At 37.4% G+C, this 19,495-nt stretch overlaps 1 protein-coding gene across 5 annotated transcripts in view; it reads left to right on the forward strand.

The window, feature by feature from the left end:
• Window positions 1–19,495, forward strand: part of LOC121925006 (U2 snRNP associated SURP domain containing) — a 51,016-nt gene that overhangs the window by 18,054 nt on the left and 13,467 nt on the right. For 3 of the 5 annotated variants that reach the window (XM_042456677.1, XM_042456678.1, XM_042456679.1), the window contains exons 11-23: window positions 499–710; window positions 2,185–2,228; window positions 6,929–7,033; window positions 7,828–7,894; window positions 8,654–8,817; window positions 9,199–9,361; window positions 9,806–9,885; window positions 11,040–11,127; window positions 12,953–13,075; window positions 14,106–14,265; window positions 16,058–16,153; window positions 16,352–16,418; window positions 17,473–17,635. In XM_042456677.1, coding sequence (XP_042312611.1) covers window positions 499–710; window positions 2,185–2,228; window positions 6,929–7,033; window positions 7,828–7,894; window positions 8,654–8,817; window positions 9,199–9,361; window positions 9,806–9,885; window positions 11,040–11,127; window positions 12,953–13,075; window positions 14,106–14,265; window positions 16,058–16,153; window positions 16,352–16,418; window positions 17,473–17,635 — 1,532 coding nt within the window. The other 2 variants (XM_042456681.1, XM_042456680.1) reach the window with 2 other exon arrangements.

Here is a 19,495-nt window from a genome sequence, read left to right on the forward strand (position 1 = left end):
GTAAATGGCAGTGGTAATGCTAATGAATTGTTAAACATTTCAGCAAATTTGGGGGTACAATTCAGGAGTTCCTCCTAGGCTCTGGACAATGACAATGATTATCATTTTTAAAATAATTGAATCATATGGAATGTAAAGCATTCTAGTTATAAAAAAGTTTGTGAGGCTGCAAACAGAACAATATTTCTTTTAGACGTAAAATATTGCAGTGTATTGGTTTTTGAGGCCTGTGGTGCTTTAATTATTTAGGAAGTGCACAGTATGCTTTGCAGGCTTTTAAATCTTGTTTTCTAAAGTAGAAGAAGCATACACTTAATAGAATCTGCGAGTGTGAGATTGGAGGAGAGAATTTGCATTTTGCCAGCAGGCAATATTATTTCTCTTTGATATGGATACATGTGGCTAAAGTAAAATTCCAGTGAGCTAAATATTTGCTGAAATACTGATACTGTTAACGACATACTTGTTTCTAATCCAATGCAATCTTTTATTTACCAGGGAAGATGATCATGTCTTTTGAAATGAAATTAGGCTGGGGAAAAGCTGTTCCTATTCCTCCACATCCTATATACATTCCTCCTTCAATGATGGAGCATACTCTCCCACCACCTCCTTCAGGACTGCCATTTAATGCTCAGCCCAGAGAGAGGTTGAAGAATCCTAATGCACCAATGTTGCCACCACCAAAAAACAAAGAGGATTTTGAGAAGGTAAAAAGTTACTCAGGGCCATACCTCATCCTATAAATGCTTAATCTATGGTAGCCTTTGAAATTGTTTTATAGTGTTACATTATCCAGTTATTAGATAAACCAAATTATTCCCTGCCTTAGATTAAGGAACCTCTTTCCTGAGGTATTGTCTTGGTGTTGTTAGGCTGCAGAAATGGACCTTATTTTTAATTGGACTTTATAATCTGGCCATCACATGTTTTTCCCCCTCCACACTCCCTGGTTTTTTTTTCTCCTATGTCCCCCCTTTTGTTAGCTGCCAGATTTGCAGTAACCAAATTATTTCATTTTATACGTTACAATTTAAATGCAGGCAGATAAATTGACACCAGAATGAGCTCACAAATAATTTCTATACAGAAAGTTATTTCAGACATTCAGTCAATAGTTGAGCATAACTATCAGAATGTCAGGCTATTTGAAAGCATATTAATTAGCCTACCAGTAAATGGTAAGTATCTCAAACACAAATGACATATGTTGCAAGACCTGGAAACTGAGGACCAGTATAAATATGACACTCTTGATTGACTCAGAAGCAGGCTGCAGGTTTGTTTGCATACTCCCACCTCTTTCCTTATTTGGAGTTCAAATTACCGTTACTGGCTATAACCATGATTAAAAACTGTGTTTACCTTAATATTAATAGTGGTTAAAGCTACATGGGTGCCTTGCTCTAATCAGGTTCTGAAACCTGGAGCCCAAGTCAGATTCAGATCCTGGTTAAGAAGAGAGCACTTTTTGGATTTAACTTCTGTCACTGTTTGTCCATATGCAGTGCTTAACTGGTTAAAGCCAACGGTGGAGGCTGGGAGGATTTGGTCTGCAGAAGGGAGGGTGTGGAGAGTAGAAACACAACCTGATCACTTAAACATAATCACAGATGTTAGCTTGTGCAGGATTGAAATAGTAAATGGAAGGAAACATTTTCCCCATCATTGGCCTTCATATGACAAGTCCCTTCCTTTCTCATGCATACAGTGGGCTTGTCTGGGCCCAGTGGGGCTTTAGCTTTTTAAAGCAGCTTTTTGATGCTGGGAAGCTGTTTCCAAACCTCAAGAGATAATTTGAAAACAGCTACTTGGTGCAGTAGAGGGGAATTGCTGTTTGATAAGTAAAGCCCTTTTGTATCCATAGGTCCTTCTGCTTGCCCCTCTGGATTGGGGCCATTGCATAGTACCTATTTAGTGCATTGATGTGCATTCTTCCTTTGGACTTTTCAAAGGAATGGTTTTGTAATTTGAAATTTGTGAACCTTTTGTAGTTCACTGCACACAACCCTTTGCTTTTTATGTACAGTAATTGCGTAGTGTATAACTCCGCAGCAGAGTTTGCCTGCAAAACTTGTGATAGATGTGTAGTATTTTCAATGCATATGTATTTTTTTTTGCTTGTTACTTGTTAACAATACTCACATATTCTATGTTTATTATCTGATGTGACTTCATATACAGACTCTGTCGCAAGCCATAGTCAAAGTGGTTATCCCAACAGAAAGGTACATGTTTTTCTTTATTATTACTGCTCTAAATATAGCAAATATCCCCTTTGGAATTTTACAGAAATTGTGATGTTGAGGAAGAGTTTGGGTTTGACTGAGCAACGGTTGATTTATACATTCTAGGTTTGAACTGAGAATTTGGGGGTTTGTTGTCTGTATTGCAAGCTGTGCCTCACTTTACTGTCAAGTATTTTAGGTCAAATGAAGAATTAAATGGATTACATTGCAGTTTAGCATGTGCACACAAGGCCTAGTGTATTTTTGTAAAATTCTGGATGGCATTCAACTTGTCTACAGGTTAGTATTTTAATTGATTATGGTAATACTTCCTCACTGTGCTAAATAGGCTGGAGATACAGTATCCATTAGTTCTTAAATGTACAAATGATAAGAAACACAGCATGTTTTGCTTTTTCTTGGGGGTTTAATGGAAGCTGTCAATTGTCAATCACTTGCAGATTTGAGATTATTGAAGGTAGGATAAAAGGTAGGCTATTTCTGTAATTATTATTTGAATGCTGTAACATTTGCATTCTCCAGATTAGGACTCTTTCACATACTGCATATATGGAAACAGAACAGATAGCCACATAGTCTAGTAGTCTTCTAGTATAGGTGATGTAAGTTAGAGTTAATACAGAGATAGAGCAGTGTAATCGCTAGGTATGCCCTTGCTCAGTCAAGCATAAAACTTTTCTCAGACATGGCAACTCAAATACTTGTTTAAAATATATGAGCACCAAAGAATTCCAAATTCTCTTTGACATTGGCCTTGGTGAGCAACACCAGCTGAACTGTCTGCGGCAGCGGGGGACCAGGAAAACATCATGGGATGGATTGGGAAAGTATACAGTTTTTGACCAGACTTTGGTACGATCAGCTCCAATTAATGTGGTTTTATTATAACTGAAAGACTTTTTTGTTGGCCAACTTAATGTTTGAGGTTTTTAAACTATCATACTTTCATAATACACTGTTTTTTGTCATGAACATTCACAGTACTTTTGTAGCAAGGATATATGTTTTCAAGATAGTAGAGCAAATATATTTCCTGTTCTATATACACTATTTACATAGAGGAGTTAATAGTTCTAGTGATGTGGGAGAGTTTAGGTGAGCCAGTAGAACATGTTTGAAAACCTTTGCTAAGACTTTTGTTCCAACTGAAAATAGTGGTGTTGTTTCATTTTGCAGAAAGTTGTATTCTGGTTTTACTCACTGCAGCATTTTAATAGTATGAGTAGATAGCAGCAAAGTACAAGTAACTGTAATTTGAAAATACCACTGAATTAAAAATCTTCAGCCCCAATTGCATGGATATGAAGAAATCTTGCTAAATTGTTCATTCTTCATAAGCAGAGTTAGCCTTTCTTACTTCCATTTGGAGAAGTGGATTAAAAAATGAAAAATGAATTTAAAAGTATTTTTTTAAAATCTGGGTTTCCACATTCTGTGTAAATGTGGAATGCCAAAGTATCAGTTTAGAATTACTGAATTGAAGTCGTCCAGAAATGTTAGATTTGTCACCTGCCAAAAAACTTTGCTTTTTGAAGCACTGTAGATTGTACATTCCCCATTATATTTTTTTTAAAAAGTAACTGTGATTGAGAGTACCTGCATGGCAGGGGGTTGGACTGGATGGCCCTTGTGGTCTCTTCCAACTCTATGATTCTATGATTCTACAGTTCACTTACAGCACAGTAAGTGAACTCAGTGTAACTCCTCCTGGGTTTTATGAGTCTTCATACTCTGGCCTAGTAAGTGTGTTTAGTATTGCAACCTTAGTGGACTTTTTGGACTTAGTGGACATTATCTTTGATTTTAATAATGATAAGTTCCTTGGTTGTTTGCTTTCAAGTCATTTTCTTGGTAAGATTTATTCACAGACAATTTGCCATTGTCTTCACGCGAGGCTGAGTGTGACTTGCCCAGGGTCACCCAGTGAGGTACCCATGGTCAGTCTCCCAATGTGGTAGTCCAGTATTTAAACCATTACACCATGCTGGCTCTCACTATGTACTTATATATTTATTTAAATTGATAGGCTGCCTGGTGATCAATTCTTTACTTGTCCAGTTTTGAAAAATAAAAACAGCAAGCGGCAAACAACACTACAATAAAAATACAGTATGACAAAATGCAGTATTAAATCAGCACTGGATAAGAGTGTTAAAAAATCAGCAGATACGGCTAAATAAAGCTATTAAAGCTATTTAAAAGACTCGGGAAGATAAAGTTCTTAATACCATTGTTATTCCTACAGTATGTGTCTTCAAGTCGTTTCTGACTTCTGGTGACCCTAAGGTGAACCTGTCATGGGTTTTTTTTTTTTTTTTGCAAGATTTGGTCAGAGGAGGTTTGTCATGGTCTTCCTTCCCCTGAGGCTGAGAGCATGTGACATGCCCATGGCCATCCAGTGGGTTTCATAGCCAGCTGGGAATGGACCCTGGTCTCCAAAGTTGTAGTCCAACACTTAAAGCACTACACCACCTTAAACCTGTAAACTACCAACAGGACTTTAAAATAGCCCAGAAATAGTTCTGGGAAAGGTAGTTGTGGCAACTAGGGTGAGACTAAAGAAAAGCTCCTTGTGCGCCTTGCAGTTTGCTGTACTTCTCCTGGCAGGATGGCCTCAGATGGTTTTGTGCTGTAGGTAGCAACATATGGGAAGAAGTGACCTTTCAAGTGCCAATGTTGGGAGCTGTGAGAAGCTTTTAAAGTCAAAACCAGAAATAACTGATTTGCTTTGGTATTCTCAAATACAGTTCGTGTATGTTCAAATGTTATTTCTACCTCTGGAAAACTGCAGTGAATAAAATGACTATTGAATTATTTGGAATGTTTTGAGTAATACTTCTAGAAAATTATAAAGGACTGACTTAAGTATACTAGTCTTAGGATGCTTCTAGTAGTTACAGCTTGCTTCAGCTGTGCAGGAATAGTCATATTGATCACAGTAGGAAACTATTTTCCTTTAGTGTTTGTGTACTTTATCAGATAACAGATATGCTTTGCCTGCAAATAGTTAATATAAAGTTCTCAAGTGAAATGTTACGCACATAAAAAAAGATTTAAGATGGATATAAAATTTAAAAGAACTGTAGTTTTAAGATACTAGGACATAATTTTTGTGTAGGCCTTTTGAATGTGGCAAAGCATTGGAGGGGAAATGGACTGCTTGTATTCTAGCATTTGTTGCATGTTGTGAAGTTCACTTTTGCTATACAGTTGAGCGCCCCAATCCACTGAGGCCCTTTTCATATGCATAAGAGGGCACATGCACCATTGGCTTTAAAAATCAGTTATTTACTACCTCCCCTACTGTATAGCATCATAGACTTCTATTTGAATTCTTGAGAGCATAGATTGCACTTTGCAAAGGAGTATAGAATATTGGTGTTCAGTTAAGTTTCCTTAAAAATCTCAAACTCATTTTGTATGACTCTTCTGTGTGGGCTTCTCTGGATTGGGGTGTAAATGGCTTGCTTCCTAAGATAAGTTAATTAAAGGAAATTCACAGAAGGAAAGTTTCTGTTCCTTCCTCCCCTCTACTGTCAGCTACGTTTCTCAGAAAAACCTTCCGAGGTTTGGGGAGTCCCCGAGAACAGTGTGGGTGGAGTTCAAGGGTCTGCTGTGGGAAGGGGAATTTGGCTGATTTGGCTGATTTCATCTTTTCCCATTACCACTTCTGCCCTGTCCTGCATTATTGAGGAGGGCCCTCCACAAAAACCTTTGGAGGCTGCATGTACTGTAGCTGCCAGGGTAGAGTGTTGATGGGGATGGGAAACTTTCTCTGTTAACTTCCTTAACTTACATCATTCAAGTCAATATATTAAATGTGCAAAACCTTAAAATAAGAACAATTTGTAATTATGTTGTAGTATTTGATTTTTGAAGTTTCTTTTCAGTAGACTTAGATGTTTGAATGCAATGTGAAATGCTTACTTGTGAAACTTTGACTCATTATATTCTCTAAAGAAGTGTAACTGTATAGGAGTCTGACTTGTGGCTCATAAATTATAATTAAATGGAGTGTTGTCATTAATGACAACTTCCTGTTCCTCAGTTTTAAATATTCACATGGTGAAATTGTTCTTCCTAATTCTGTATTTATTTAAAAGTATAATTATTTTTATTCTGCTCCCAAATAGAGTTCCCATTGGTTTCACATTCATGGGACTGATTATGATCAGGACCTAATCCACTCAGACGTTAGCAGTGCTGCAGCTTTGGTTGCCCCCAGCCTGCTTCCTGTCTTCCTCATTGTATTTTGATTGTTTATCTCTGCAAACATGACTGTGCATCAGGGCTAGATTTTTTCCCGGCCAATATTTATCTTTTTTTATGAAGTGTTTTAATTAATGTTAAATAATTTTGAGCACAAGTTCATTTAGTTTAGAAATAGTTAATATACAATTTGCATAACACTTCCTTAAACAAAATTAACTAATTATTTTTGATTGGAAATATATATGATGTGAGCCATAGAGCTCTCTTGCATCAGAGTTTATCATTAAAGACTCATTCTTTAGTTTAATTTTTGTCCTCTCTAATGGTTAGAACACTGCTCCAGAATTCTTTAAATCTTTTTAACTGTGCAGCAAAAATAATCTTCATTTATTAATATCTTAGGTGGAGTTTAGTTTGTATAGTGTTAGGTCTGAATCAATTTTTCTTTAACTGTGTTGTTGTTGTAGGAATTTGCTTGCGCTGATACATCGAATGATAGAATTTGTGGTGCGTGAAGGACCTATGTTTGAAGCTATGATTATGAACAGAGAAATCAACAATCCAATGTTTAGGTAGTTATTCTTATTTCCCTAGTTCTACATGTTATTGTATGTTGTGTGTAAGTTATTTCAAGTATTGTCATGCAATGATGTATGTAGTTCAAAATGATATGCAGTCGCCCCTCTGTTTTTGCAGGGAATCCATTCTGGATCACCCTGCCCATGAAAACAAAAAATTGCCAATATTCAATTACTTTTTGCTTGAATGGCAGCGCGCGCCCATGGGCGCATGCCCCATTTTGTCCCCCTCCATTTGCTGCCCGTGAATGGGTGAAGGACACAGACTCCAAGTCTGTGAAAACAGAGGGGCCACTGTATTTACAAAGCTGAAGATAAGGTAGAACCAGACTGCACCTAGTCTCTTAGATAATAGACAACATTATGCTAAAATAAAATCCCTAGATACTTGTAGAAAGGAATTCTAGGTTAGTATTTTTCTTAAGAATTCAAAGACATAGCAGTGTTAGTCTGGAAAATCAGTATAAAGGGATCTTGTAGCACCTTTGAGGCTAACTGAAAGAAAGAAGCTGGTAGTATGAGCTTTCATAGATTAGGCTCAAATTTACAAAAGCTCATGCTACCAGCTTCTTTCTTTCAGTTCATTTCAAAGGTGCAACAAGGTCCCTTTGCATACTGATTTTTACTAAGAATAGTTTTTTATTTGAAGGTATTTTTCTTTTTTCAAATTGAAAAAATATTCAAATTGGTACAGTGAAGATTCTGACAGGAATGTTTTTAGTAGCAGATTTCAGGTGCTGTTCTTTCTTGCATTCACATTTTGATTCCACGCTTTGCTTTTTGTCTAGGTTTTTGTTTGAGAATCAGACTCCAGCCCATGTATACTATAGGTGGAAGCTTTATTCAATTTTACAGGTAAGAAGTGTTTTAATAGTGATTTCTAATTTTATAAACAATAAAATATTTTGACTGGTATCCTGTTAGGGACATATGCAAGTTTAAGTCCAACATAATGCATGTGTATGCTCTTTTGGTCACTGTGAAGATTGGCTTTTTGTTCCTTCCTCTGCTGTGATCAAAGCACCCCCACCCCCCAGACCCACTGTTTCACTGTGGTAGCCCCTTACTCTGCCATGACCATTCAGTGGCTAGTGGAGAGTAAGGGAGAGCAAAGAAGCATCTGTCTATGTCTCCATAGCCAGATGCAGAATGATGACATCATCCTTCGAGACCTCTGGAAGAGCCCGGCAGATTATGTTGTCAGTTTGTGTCTGTGGGGACTTAGCCCTCAAATGCTGTGATTCTTTTGCTTTTCATCAGCCATGGAATGCAGCGACACAATGAGTTGTGACAGTGATAAGAGGGAAGCCATGGTGTAGTTCTGCCTATGGAACTGTTACATTACATTTGGTGATGTAGGCTCTTGGTCACTGTATGAGACTGTCTGCTTCTGAAGAAATGATTTCTGCCGGTTCCTACCTGCTGCAGCCCCAAGTAGCAGTTCTCCCAACCCTCCAGAAAGGCATTGGGGGTGGCACTATGTAATCTTGAGAAAGGGGACCAAGAAAAACCCATCACTACAATCACCCCCTCAAGTTGTAGCCCTAGTTCTCTTCCCTTTGTGGAAGGACATGCCCATTTTTCTTGTAATCCTGTTTTGTTTCTACTGTTTAGGGTGATGCTCCAACCAAATGGAGAACAGAAGACTTTCGTATGTTTAAAAATGGCTCATTTTGGAGACCACCTCCTTTAAATCCTTATCTTCATGGGATGTCAGAGGAACAAGAGCCAGAAGCCTTTGTAGAGGAGCCTAGCAAGAAGGGTGCACTTAAGGAGGAGTAAGCATCTTTGAAGAGCCCAATATAACATTTTCCCCTTAGACCCACTGTGGTTAGAAGCAGCTGATGCAGAAATTCCATTGTGTGAAGAGCTCTAGTAATTTCTTTTCTTTTCTTTTTGTGGAAAGTCTCTTAACTAATGTTTCTACTAAGTAATGCTACTTAGTAATGCTACGTAATTCTACTAAGCATCTTTTTTCTACCACTGCAAAACATTGAAGAAAAATGCCAATTTTAGCATGTTTGTATAAAATGTGAAAATATATTGCAGATTGTTCTAGATTATTTTGCTCCTTAAGTATAATGTACAATAGGGCTCACTTATAAATATGCAGGACAGGTGTTACAAAGTTTTCTAAAAATTTGAAACTGGAATTTTAGACAGAGGGACAAATTAGAGGAAATCCTGCGTGGGTTAACACCGCGTAAGAATGATATTGGAGATGCAATGGTTTTCTGTCTTAATAATGCTGAAGCTGCTGAAGAAATTGTAGACTGCATTGCTGAGTCACTGTCCATCCTGAAAACTCCACTTCCCAAAAAGGTATGATTGATCTCTCTGTTTTCTGTGTGTTATATAACATTTCTGTATGATTTTTCAAATTATTGGTTGACACTGGCAATAAATTAACTCTCTTTCACTTCAAGGGGATAATTTACTTCGGTACCCAAATTATAGTACTGTAGTTGCAGAAACCAAACAGAAATTCAACTTATAGACATTCAATTTTGTCTCCTGCAAAGTTGTAAACATTGTGTCAGCTTTCAGCCATTTACTGTGTAATTTCCCCCCTATAAACAAAAATAGTTGTGAAGCACAAAAAATATCCCAACAAATCTATTAACTTTTCCTACTGGTATTCTGTTATTCTTTAAAATGGCAGTATCTACTGATGTTGCATGAATTTGAAGCTGTCTTAATGGCATACGGTACTGTTCATTATAAAGCAGACTAACATTGGTAACTTTACTTTGATCATGTTTGCAGATTGCAAGATTATATTTGGTTTCTGATGTGCTGTACAATTCATCTGCAAAAGTTGCCAATGCTTCATATTACAGGAAATTGTAAGTGTTAAAGCATTAAACTCTTTCAAAATTAATAATGGTAGACCTAAATATTGCGTATAGTATTTGACAGACTGTATGTCCCCATAGGACCCTACCTGAGCCCCTTCTTTCAGCCCCACCACCTTCACAGGTATGATAGTGGGGAGATGAGATAGCACCTTCTTGATGGTTGTTCTTAGGCCCTGGAACTCTCTTCCTAGAGATCTAGAATGATCCTCTCCTTATTATCACTACCCTGGCAGGCAAATACTTTTTTATTGCAACAGATTTTTGGAAATTTTTAAAAGAAGGGCCTTTTAAGATGATGCTGTACTTTTTAAAGTGCACTGTCTTGAAAACATTTTGATCATATATTTGTGTATTTTAAGTTGTTTGTAATGTAGCAATATTTTAATTCCATATTAATGTTGATCTTTTGTAGGTTGTAACTATAGTAGTAGTAGTAGTAGTAGTAATAACCACAACAGCAAATATAATAGTAGCAACATTAGCAGCTACTGTATTAGTCTTCATGAGCTACCATAGTCAGCCATATGATTATTGCAGAGTGATAGAAAAGGTGTTTCTGACTCCTTTGATCAACCTAGGCTGCATCTGCACTGCAGAAATAATCCAGGTTAACACCACTAACTGCCATGGCTCAATGCTATGGAATTCTTGGATTTGTCATTTCGGGAGATATGTAGCCTTCTCTGTCAGAGAGCTCTGGTGTCATAACAAACTGCAATTCCCAGAATTCTCTAAGAATTGAGTCAAGACAGTTAAACTGATGTCAAACTGGATTATTTGTGTAGTATGGTTGCAAACCTAATCTGTGTAACTGTCCTCTATAGCATATGGTCAAGATCAGTTGACAAAGTACAACTTAGTATTGTTCTGTGTGTGCTTGTGCGCGCGTGCGCGCACACACACATATATAATTTTTGTGTGTGTGTGTGTATTTCATGCTTCTAAAATATAGTAGTAAAATTTTTCACTTTTTGTAACTATTTTATAGTGTTAAAGATTTATTCATAGATTAAATTTCAGATGTTCTCCCCATAGGTTCAGAGCCTCTTTCTGTGACTGAAAAATTAAGGAAATGTTTTTGCAGCTCTAGTATAGAACATGTGACTTATGCAAAGTCTAATTTATGGAAACTGTCTTTTCAGTTTTGAGACAAAATTATGTCAGATATTCTCTGATCTGAATGCTACCTACCGGACAATTCAAGGCCATCTACAGTCTGAAAACTTTAAGGTATGTATATGTTTTATATTGAAGTGTCATTTGGAGAAGATGGAGAATTCATATACAGTATTTAATGACATGCATTATTGCCCTTTAATGAGCCATAAAGATATAAAACAAAAAGAATTTACTATAAAGTAACAGAATGAGAAATAACAGCATAAAATATATTGTTAGTAGAAGGCCTGGTAGAATATGCTCACTGTTAGGTGCCAGAGTATACATATTGATATCAGTGTCAGGTAAAATCTCTGCAGAGATATTTTTTTTATAAGGAAGTAGCACAAATGTGAAGACTCCCAGAGGGAATTTGGACTGTAAAGTGGAAAATTCTTCAGCAGAACATACATGGACTTACAGTGCAATTCTGTATGTGCCAGCTCAGAAATATGTCTCACTCAGTTCAGTGATGCTTACTGCCAAGTAAGTTAGGGCTGGAACAAATGGCCCAAATATGCCTCCTTCAGGGCGTCATTACTGCACAGTGTTTAGACACCGCATGTTGCAATGATGCCTTCGAGCTGCCTAGAAGCTAGGTGACTGCGCAGATGTGGGTGGCTTCAAGGTGTTCTGACGGCACAGCATTTTTACTCTGTATGCTGCTGAAGCAACTGGAAGCTGCCATGAGGCTGTGGTGGCGCAGCGAAAGCACTCATATTTGCTAGCTGAAGAAAGAGGGGATCTTTTCTGTTCCTTTTTTGACCAGGTTGAAGGTGGATTGGGGCCACTGCGTGTGGTTGCCATGGCCCCAATCTGTCTTCGGGAGGGCCAGCTTCAGGCCGCCCCTTCAGAGCCATTTGTTTCGGCCCTTAGTTTAGGAATTCAAGCTTAACAGAAAAAATATTAATGCATTTGAAAAGGCGGTGAATGGCTCCAGTAAAATGAGGAAAATTAAGACATTCTTGTATATAAAATGACTTCAAAATGACAGTTAGAGATGAGACTATTTTCAAGCAGAGAGCAACTGCAGGAAGAATGCCCCCCCCCCCCCCAATCCATGCCACGCTGGTGTGCTGCAGTGTTACATCTGGAAGCGGTGTAATGTCAGTTCTGACCACCATGGTGGCTGAATTTTAGACTTTTATTTATCTTTTGGGGGCTGGGGTGAATTGGAGGCAGATAAACTATCCATGTTGTGTTTGGGCTGATTTTGGGGTGAAAACCAGCACAAACATTTCAAACAGTTGGGGAGGAGAAGTTCTAAAGGGTTTCAAAGGCCACACTTTGTTGTCCCAATGGCTTCATGCAGCCCATTTAGTCTGCACGGGCCATATTTTTCCCATCCACCTTATAGTAGGAATGAAGTTGCTGACCATTTGAAGAAGCAACCTGGTCACGCAGGTTATTTATTTGTTTCACACTGGATTGTTAATTTATTTAGAGTATTTATACCCTGCCCTTGAGCTAAAAAGATTCCCAGGGTGACTGTGATGCTCAGATGAGGCATGGATCGTTCAAAATTAAACCTCCTTGATTTCCCACTTTTCCGACATCAAGTTTGTTCTGTCCCCTTTTTAAAATTTGCAAAAGATGTCTTATGAGTTACTTTATGTTAAGTTGAATTAAAGTTGTTAGAGATTTCTTAAAGCAAACCAAATGTTCTACTCAGCTTGCTTTCAGAAGATGCGAATACTGTAGTGTAATTCTACATTCAGTTTTTATTACATTCTGTGTGGATTTTATTATTTGTTATGGTTTTACACCAGAAATTTAAAAGTCTATGTAAGTAGTCTCTGAAGGGCACAGTGCTGAATATATGTATAGCCTCACACTTTATATTCTCTTGTTAAAGTACTTCCCAATACAAATGACTAGCATTGTTTACTACTTTTAGCAACGGGTAATGACATGCTTCAGAGCATGGGAAGACTGGGCGATTTATCCAGAACCATTTTTGATCAAACTGCAGAATATTTTCTTGGGGCTTGTAAATATTATTGAAGAAAAGGAAATAGAGGTAAGTGTGAGATAAGACAGTTATTGATACTATTGATGTGGAAGCAAACAAGAGAACCTCGGGGCTTAGAGGTAAGGAAAAAATAATGACAACAGCTTATACAAACATTTTAGGATACAAGGGCTCTTTTGTTTCCCAGACGAAACTATCCTTTGATATGAGGTTACATAAGCAGGTTGTTTTCCTAATATGAATGTTAACATTGTCCATACCTTTGCCTTTGAACTAGCTCATTTACCAGTTACGTATTGGAAATTACTTGGAACCTGAAGCACGTGCATTGCCTGTTTATCAGTATTCAGGTGTGTGTGAATGAGAAGGAGAGATAATTTTAAAGTATCAAAATGTAAAATAATAGTCTCTTATCTCTTCCATGTTGTGTGGCTTCAGTTGGACTAAAAGACATTATTTTATAAGGGTGTTAGTTTCAAGTATTTGGAATTTGCTCCAGATGTTGTGAGAGCCAAAAAATTGTCATCTGTGGGCCCTACGAAAGTGTGTAGCACATACAAGCATTGCTATATATTTTCACCACAAGAAATGAATTCTCTGCATAGTTACAGAATCTGAGGAAAATGTTTTACATTTGTGGCCACAGAGTAATTTCAAATCAATTGTAAATGTTCAGCTGCTTGGGCATACTTTATTTTAGCTTGTTCATGCATTCATGAAAAGAACAATTTTTTCTGCGTGTGGATCCACTCATACAGCTCTGTGTGTATAATATAACTTTGATGCTAACATATATGCAGCACCATAAACAAGATAGTCTGGAACATCACCTCATGATTGTGGAAATCAGCCACAGGTGCTCATGTCACATTGTACATTAGGGTGCAAGTAGACTTAGATCCTTTCTTGTATGGAATTGCTAGATTTATGACTTGGCCAGAATCAGTAGATAACTGTTGTTTTTGGACATTTGTATGAATGAATAACACTATGCTGGAAAAAGTATGTGAAATGAAGCAGTAAACAAGGAAAGAACTAAGGTTATAAAGCTAACTCTAAATGTATGGTTTGTGTACAGGAAGTACCTGATGACCTTGATGGAGCTCCCATCATTGAGGAAGAGCTTGATGGTGCTCCTCTAGAAGATGTGGATGGAATTCCTATTGATGTTGCTCCCATTGATGACCTTGATGGAGTTCCTATTAAGACTCTTGATGATGACCTTGATGGTGTACCTTGTAAGACGTGCCTAAATTTAGTGTCTAATAAGAATCCTACTGTACCATTTGCATTTATTGTACAAATAGATGCAACATACATTATGATTGATATTTAAATGCAGTATTTGTCAAAAAGAGCTTTTTGTCTTTCCACCTAAACCCAGCCTTCAATTTTCCTTTTCTGTTCCTGTTGACAACACTTCTATTCAACCGGTTCATAAAGCCCTCAATCTTGGTTTCATTCTTTAATCTCTGTCCAGCATTCAGCTGCATGTATTATCACATTTCTCCTCTTTTTCCTCCCTTCATTGGCTCCCCTTCCCCTTCCGCATCTGGTACAAGCTTTTGTTGTTGACTTTCAAAGCCCTCCATGGAATGGCCCCTCCTTATTTGTCTGAACTTCTTTCTCCTTACATTCCCACTTGTACCCTCCATTCTGGTAGTCAAGGTCTCCTGTCCCAGCCTAGGATTGCCACTGCCTCATTCCGGATTCGTCTCTTCTTATTTGCTGCCCCTCACTCCTGGAGCCTTCTTCCCCCACATGTGCACCTCATCACGTGCGCACCTAACCAGTTTCAAAATTGAGTTAAAGACTATATTGTTTAGAGAAGCATTCCCAGAGGTGAGCCCCTCTCTGCCCCAGGATGTTTGAACTATCCATTAAGAAGCCGAGCTCTCCCTCCAGTCCATCTCCCTTGGTCCAGGCCTCGGAGGTAGAGAAGAACTGCTGGATTTGTTCCCCCTCTCTACCACCATTCCCTTCTCCTTTTGTGTCATGTATTTTTAGATTGTAAGCCTGAGGGCAGGGAACCGTCTAATTAAAGATTGTATGTACAGCACTGTGTAAATTTACAGTGCTATATAAATAAAGGTTAATAATAATAGTAATAATAATAATAATAGTAATACTTTCAGTTAGAAATTTACCTTTAGAAAAGCAGAAGATTTGATATCTCTGGGTTGATACTAGTCAATTTTGTAGAAGCATGACCTGTATTTTTTTTATATCACTTGTTCATAATCATTATAAGCTCTTTAATATATGCTTATTTTGAATACATCCTAAAACTGTTGTGATGTCAAAAAGTTTTTAAAAATCTGATTCAGTGACTCTCTTTTTATGGGCTAGCTCTAATGTGATAAAAGCTCAGTTCAATGTTGAGGCCTCTAATGCCATCTGGGCTTAATTTCTGTTTTTGTGGAGTGAATCTTCTGTCTATATTCCTAAATGGCATGATTCTAGGAAGGATCTTTCTGAGCCCTTTTCTGAATGTGCTCAGGGTGGCAGTTGTAACTTAGGGGCAAAACAGAGTAGCAATAAGAGCTGGGTTGGGGGCATTTAGATGTCACATGCTTTGATGCCGGCCCCATGTTATTGGGAAGCTACATGGCTGACCACATGTGCAGTGGCTTCACAGCATTTTGGTGGTTACATGCACTGTGCTGCCAAAATGCTGAAAAGCCATGGTGGTGGCAATGGTGGCCTTTTTCCACCCAGAAAAGAAGCAGCATTTTGTGGGTGCTTTTTGGGGTGGAAAAACACCAGATCAGGGCACAGTTGCTGTGACCCTGATCCAGCGCACAAAAGAGAGGCATGACGCCACTTCTTTAAGACCATCTGTTTTGGTACTTAGTGGGACTTTGTTTTTGATTAAATATGTATGAGTTTTTCTCTACACATCAGCTTTTAGTCACAGGGAAGTATGCAACTTCTGAAATATTACGTATTTTTGAAGTGTACTAAAATAGAACATACTAAGTTAGATAACTTTTGAAATTTAAGTAATTGCTTAAACCTTCTTTTCAACAGTGGATGCTACTGAAGAGTCTAAAAAGAATGAACCTATTTTCAAAGTTGCTCCTTCAAAGTGGGAAGCAGTGGATGAATCTGCACTCGAATCACAAGGTTAGAGTTGTATTTACATTGTATTGTTCCTTTTAATGTAGCTGTTTCATTTCAATTGTTAACATAGCATTTCATTCCAAGTATTAATGAAACAGTAGTTTAGACATTCAAAAGACATTAAGTACTGCTCTTACTCTGTGATCAGAGAATTGGTATATATGTATGTATGTTTGTAAACATTTTTTTCTTTTTCCTTAGCGGTAACAACATCTAAATGGGAACTGTTTGACCAGCATGAAGAATCAGAAGAGGAGGAAAATCTGAAGTAAGAATGAAAAAGTTTGGGTTTATTTTATCAGCCACTTGAACTGAAACCTTCATAGGTGGTGTTACAAATGACATGGAAGTGTAACATTTTCATGCTTCAGTCATATGTGGAAATTTGCAATCCCCCCACCATGAAATAAATTGTCACTATTAGCAGATGGACAGAAGCATTTTATTACTGTTTCTGTAGCCTATGAAAGACCAATCCCATTGATTTCAGTGGCATTTCCAAGAATGGAGTTTAGGATGAATTTAAATGTGTATACCATTTTCTGGAAATGAATTCTGCAATCTCTCCTCCTGTTAAATGCAAATTTCACATACTAATTAATTGGATACCAAAATGATTGAGGGAGAGAGCAGATGTCCTAAGTTGTGTGGTGTAAAAAATGCCACTTTCAGACAGTTCTTAATGACATCACTGGGATAGGGAATGTAGAGATTTTAAATCATCCCAACTACCTTGTAATTGAACTTGGGAAGGGCAGGATATGCATTAATAAGTCTTTCTTCTTTTATACCTCTTACTTCTATTGATTTCAACAATCAGAAATGGGGAGGTTAAAATCTTTACATCCCTGTGAAATATAGGAAAGTGGCTATTCATGTTTTCTATAATTTCATCATTACATTCTTTCTTTCTATAATTTCATTTTTACAGGTATTAGAGCAGGAAACGAAATAAATTACAATTAAATTAAACAATTCATATTCTTATAACCTATGAATTGTAAACCACATCATCTTAGATATGCATACTAATGCTAATAGTTATATGTCCATCTCTGTTCTTCCTTAGATTGATACTTTTCCTATAAATTGTATTCTTCCTATTTCTCATATATCTAGCTCATATTTATGGTGTGTGTGTGAGAGAGACAGAAAGTGTGTGAATGTAAGTTAATACATTTGTGTGTGTGCATGTATGACCCTTGACTTGTAAGCCAGCAAATCACTTGGCCTACAGAACATAATACTAGCTTTACTGGGAAATGGTTTGTGTTGCAAATCTTTCTCTGTAGAGTAATTTTAATGAAATTCATGTTTTAAAGCCAAGAAGAAGAGAGTGAAGATGAGGAAGATACTCAGAGTTCTAAGTCAGAAGAGCATCACTTGTACTCCAACCCTATCAGAGAAGAAATGTCTGATTCAAAGTCTTCAAGCAAATACTCAGAAATGAGTGAGGAAAAGCGTGCCAAACTCAGAGAGATTGAGGTAGGAGCATGTGTGTGTGAGAAAGACAAGAAATGGTGGTACAGATTTTGCTTTATCGTAGTCTAGTACAGTTATTTCAGATAGTGAGAGTCCAAGAGATAAGAGTTTCAAGGTCAGTGTCTCCTTCCAGGGAGACAAAAAGGAGTCTGCTAGAATTAATGGCACTAAACCGATCGGAACAAAAAAACATTCTGAGCCATAAATTTAATTTGCGTATCCATACACGTGCCTCAACAGATAGCATCCCTGTTTCTAGATGGAGATGGGATTCGAAACACAATTTGGGGCACCTAAGATTGTTCTTAAAAATTTTGTTTGAACTGCCTCAAAGGTTGTAAAGCTATTGAAAGTACAAATCTCAGAACTGTATAATAGTTGTGCTAAGATCTTTAGCAACAAAGACTTGGAGTGCTACTGGAATGTATTGGCCTCCCTTATTATAATAGAAAGAACATAAAGCTTTAATACTTCTTTGTGTATTCAGTACAGCATTTTTCTGGTGTAATTTGGTAGATCCCTTGTCATGAAATGTGATTCCCAGATATTTATAAGTGGACACCTGTTCTATGGAGTGATCATCTAGGGTTTACTTGTATCGGAGATGGCTCCTTGAGAAGACCATTACTTTGGTCTTATTATAATTAATTTTTAGGGCATCATTTGTACAATAAGTTGCTAAAGCTCTTAGAAATCTGTTCGTTCCTACTTTTGTGATGGACATTAGAACAACATTGTCTGCATAGACAAGAATTGATAGAGGCTTATTTGACAGTCGGGGCATGTGCTGATATTTCTGATAGGGTCAAAATCATGGAGTTAATATAAAAATTGAAAAGAGTAGGTGCTAGAATACAACCCTGTCTGACTCCATTCGATGTGAAAAATAGGTCTTGTTGCATTGCCTTAGCTATTACAACGTATTACTACTCGAGAATTCTCGTGTAGTTTACGAATTAATATTAGCAGTCGTTTATTAATGTTAGTGGTCTCAAACTTTTTCCATAATCTATCTCTTGATATAAGATCGAATGCTGATTTAAAATCGACAAATGCAGTAAACAGTGTGCCCCTAGCAGAAGCAACATACTTTTCAGAAAGATGTTTAAGGACCAGGGCATGGTCAATTGCCGAACGGTTTTTCCTAAAGCCAGCTTGCTCTTCCCTGATGATATCTTCCTCCTCAAGCCATTCTTGGAGCTTATCCAATAGGTGTAGAGCATACATTTTGCTTATGATATTGAGAAGGCTAATAGGCCTATAGTTTCCAGGATCATTTTTATCTCCCTTTTTATATACAGTTGGCCCTTCTTATACACGGATTCAAGCATACACGGTTTGAAAATGTTCCAAAAAAGTATAAATTTACCTTGATGTTCCATTTTTTATTAGGGACACCATTTTGCTATGTCATTATATTTAATGAGACTTGAGCATACACAGATTTTGTTATACACGGGGGATCTTGGAACCAAACCCCAGTGTATAACAAGGGTCCACTGTATTGGTACAATAATAGCAAGGCCCCAGTCCTCAGGGATTCAATATTAGATTTAAACACTTCGGAGGGTATGTGGTCATTTCCCGGGGCCTTACCTGGGGTGATTCTTGTTATCAGGCTTCTTATTTCCTGGTTGGAAACTGGTAGCCATTTTGGAAGCTCTTCAATATCAACGGGGAAATGATTTTGTTTGTATCGGGATTGCTATAAAATTGTTCCCAACAATTGACAGGAATTGAATAAGTCATACTTACTGTCCTTGGCCAGTCACTAGTTACAATTTTCCAAAAAGTAGATGTATAAAAAAGCTTAATAATAATAATAATAATAATAATAATAATAATAATAATAATAATAATAAT

The sequence above is a fragment of the Sceloporus undulatus genome, chromosome 3 (assembly GCF_019175285.1).
Source record: "Sceloporus undulatus isolate JIND9_A2432 ecotype Alabama chromosome 3, SceUnd_v1.1, whole genome shotgun sequence".
Classification (NCBI taxonomy): domain Eukaryota; kingdom Metazoa; phylum Chordata; class Lepidosauria; order Squamata; family Phrynosomatidae; genus Sceloporus; species Sceloporus undulatus.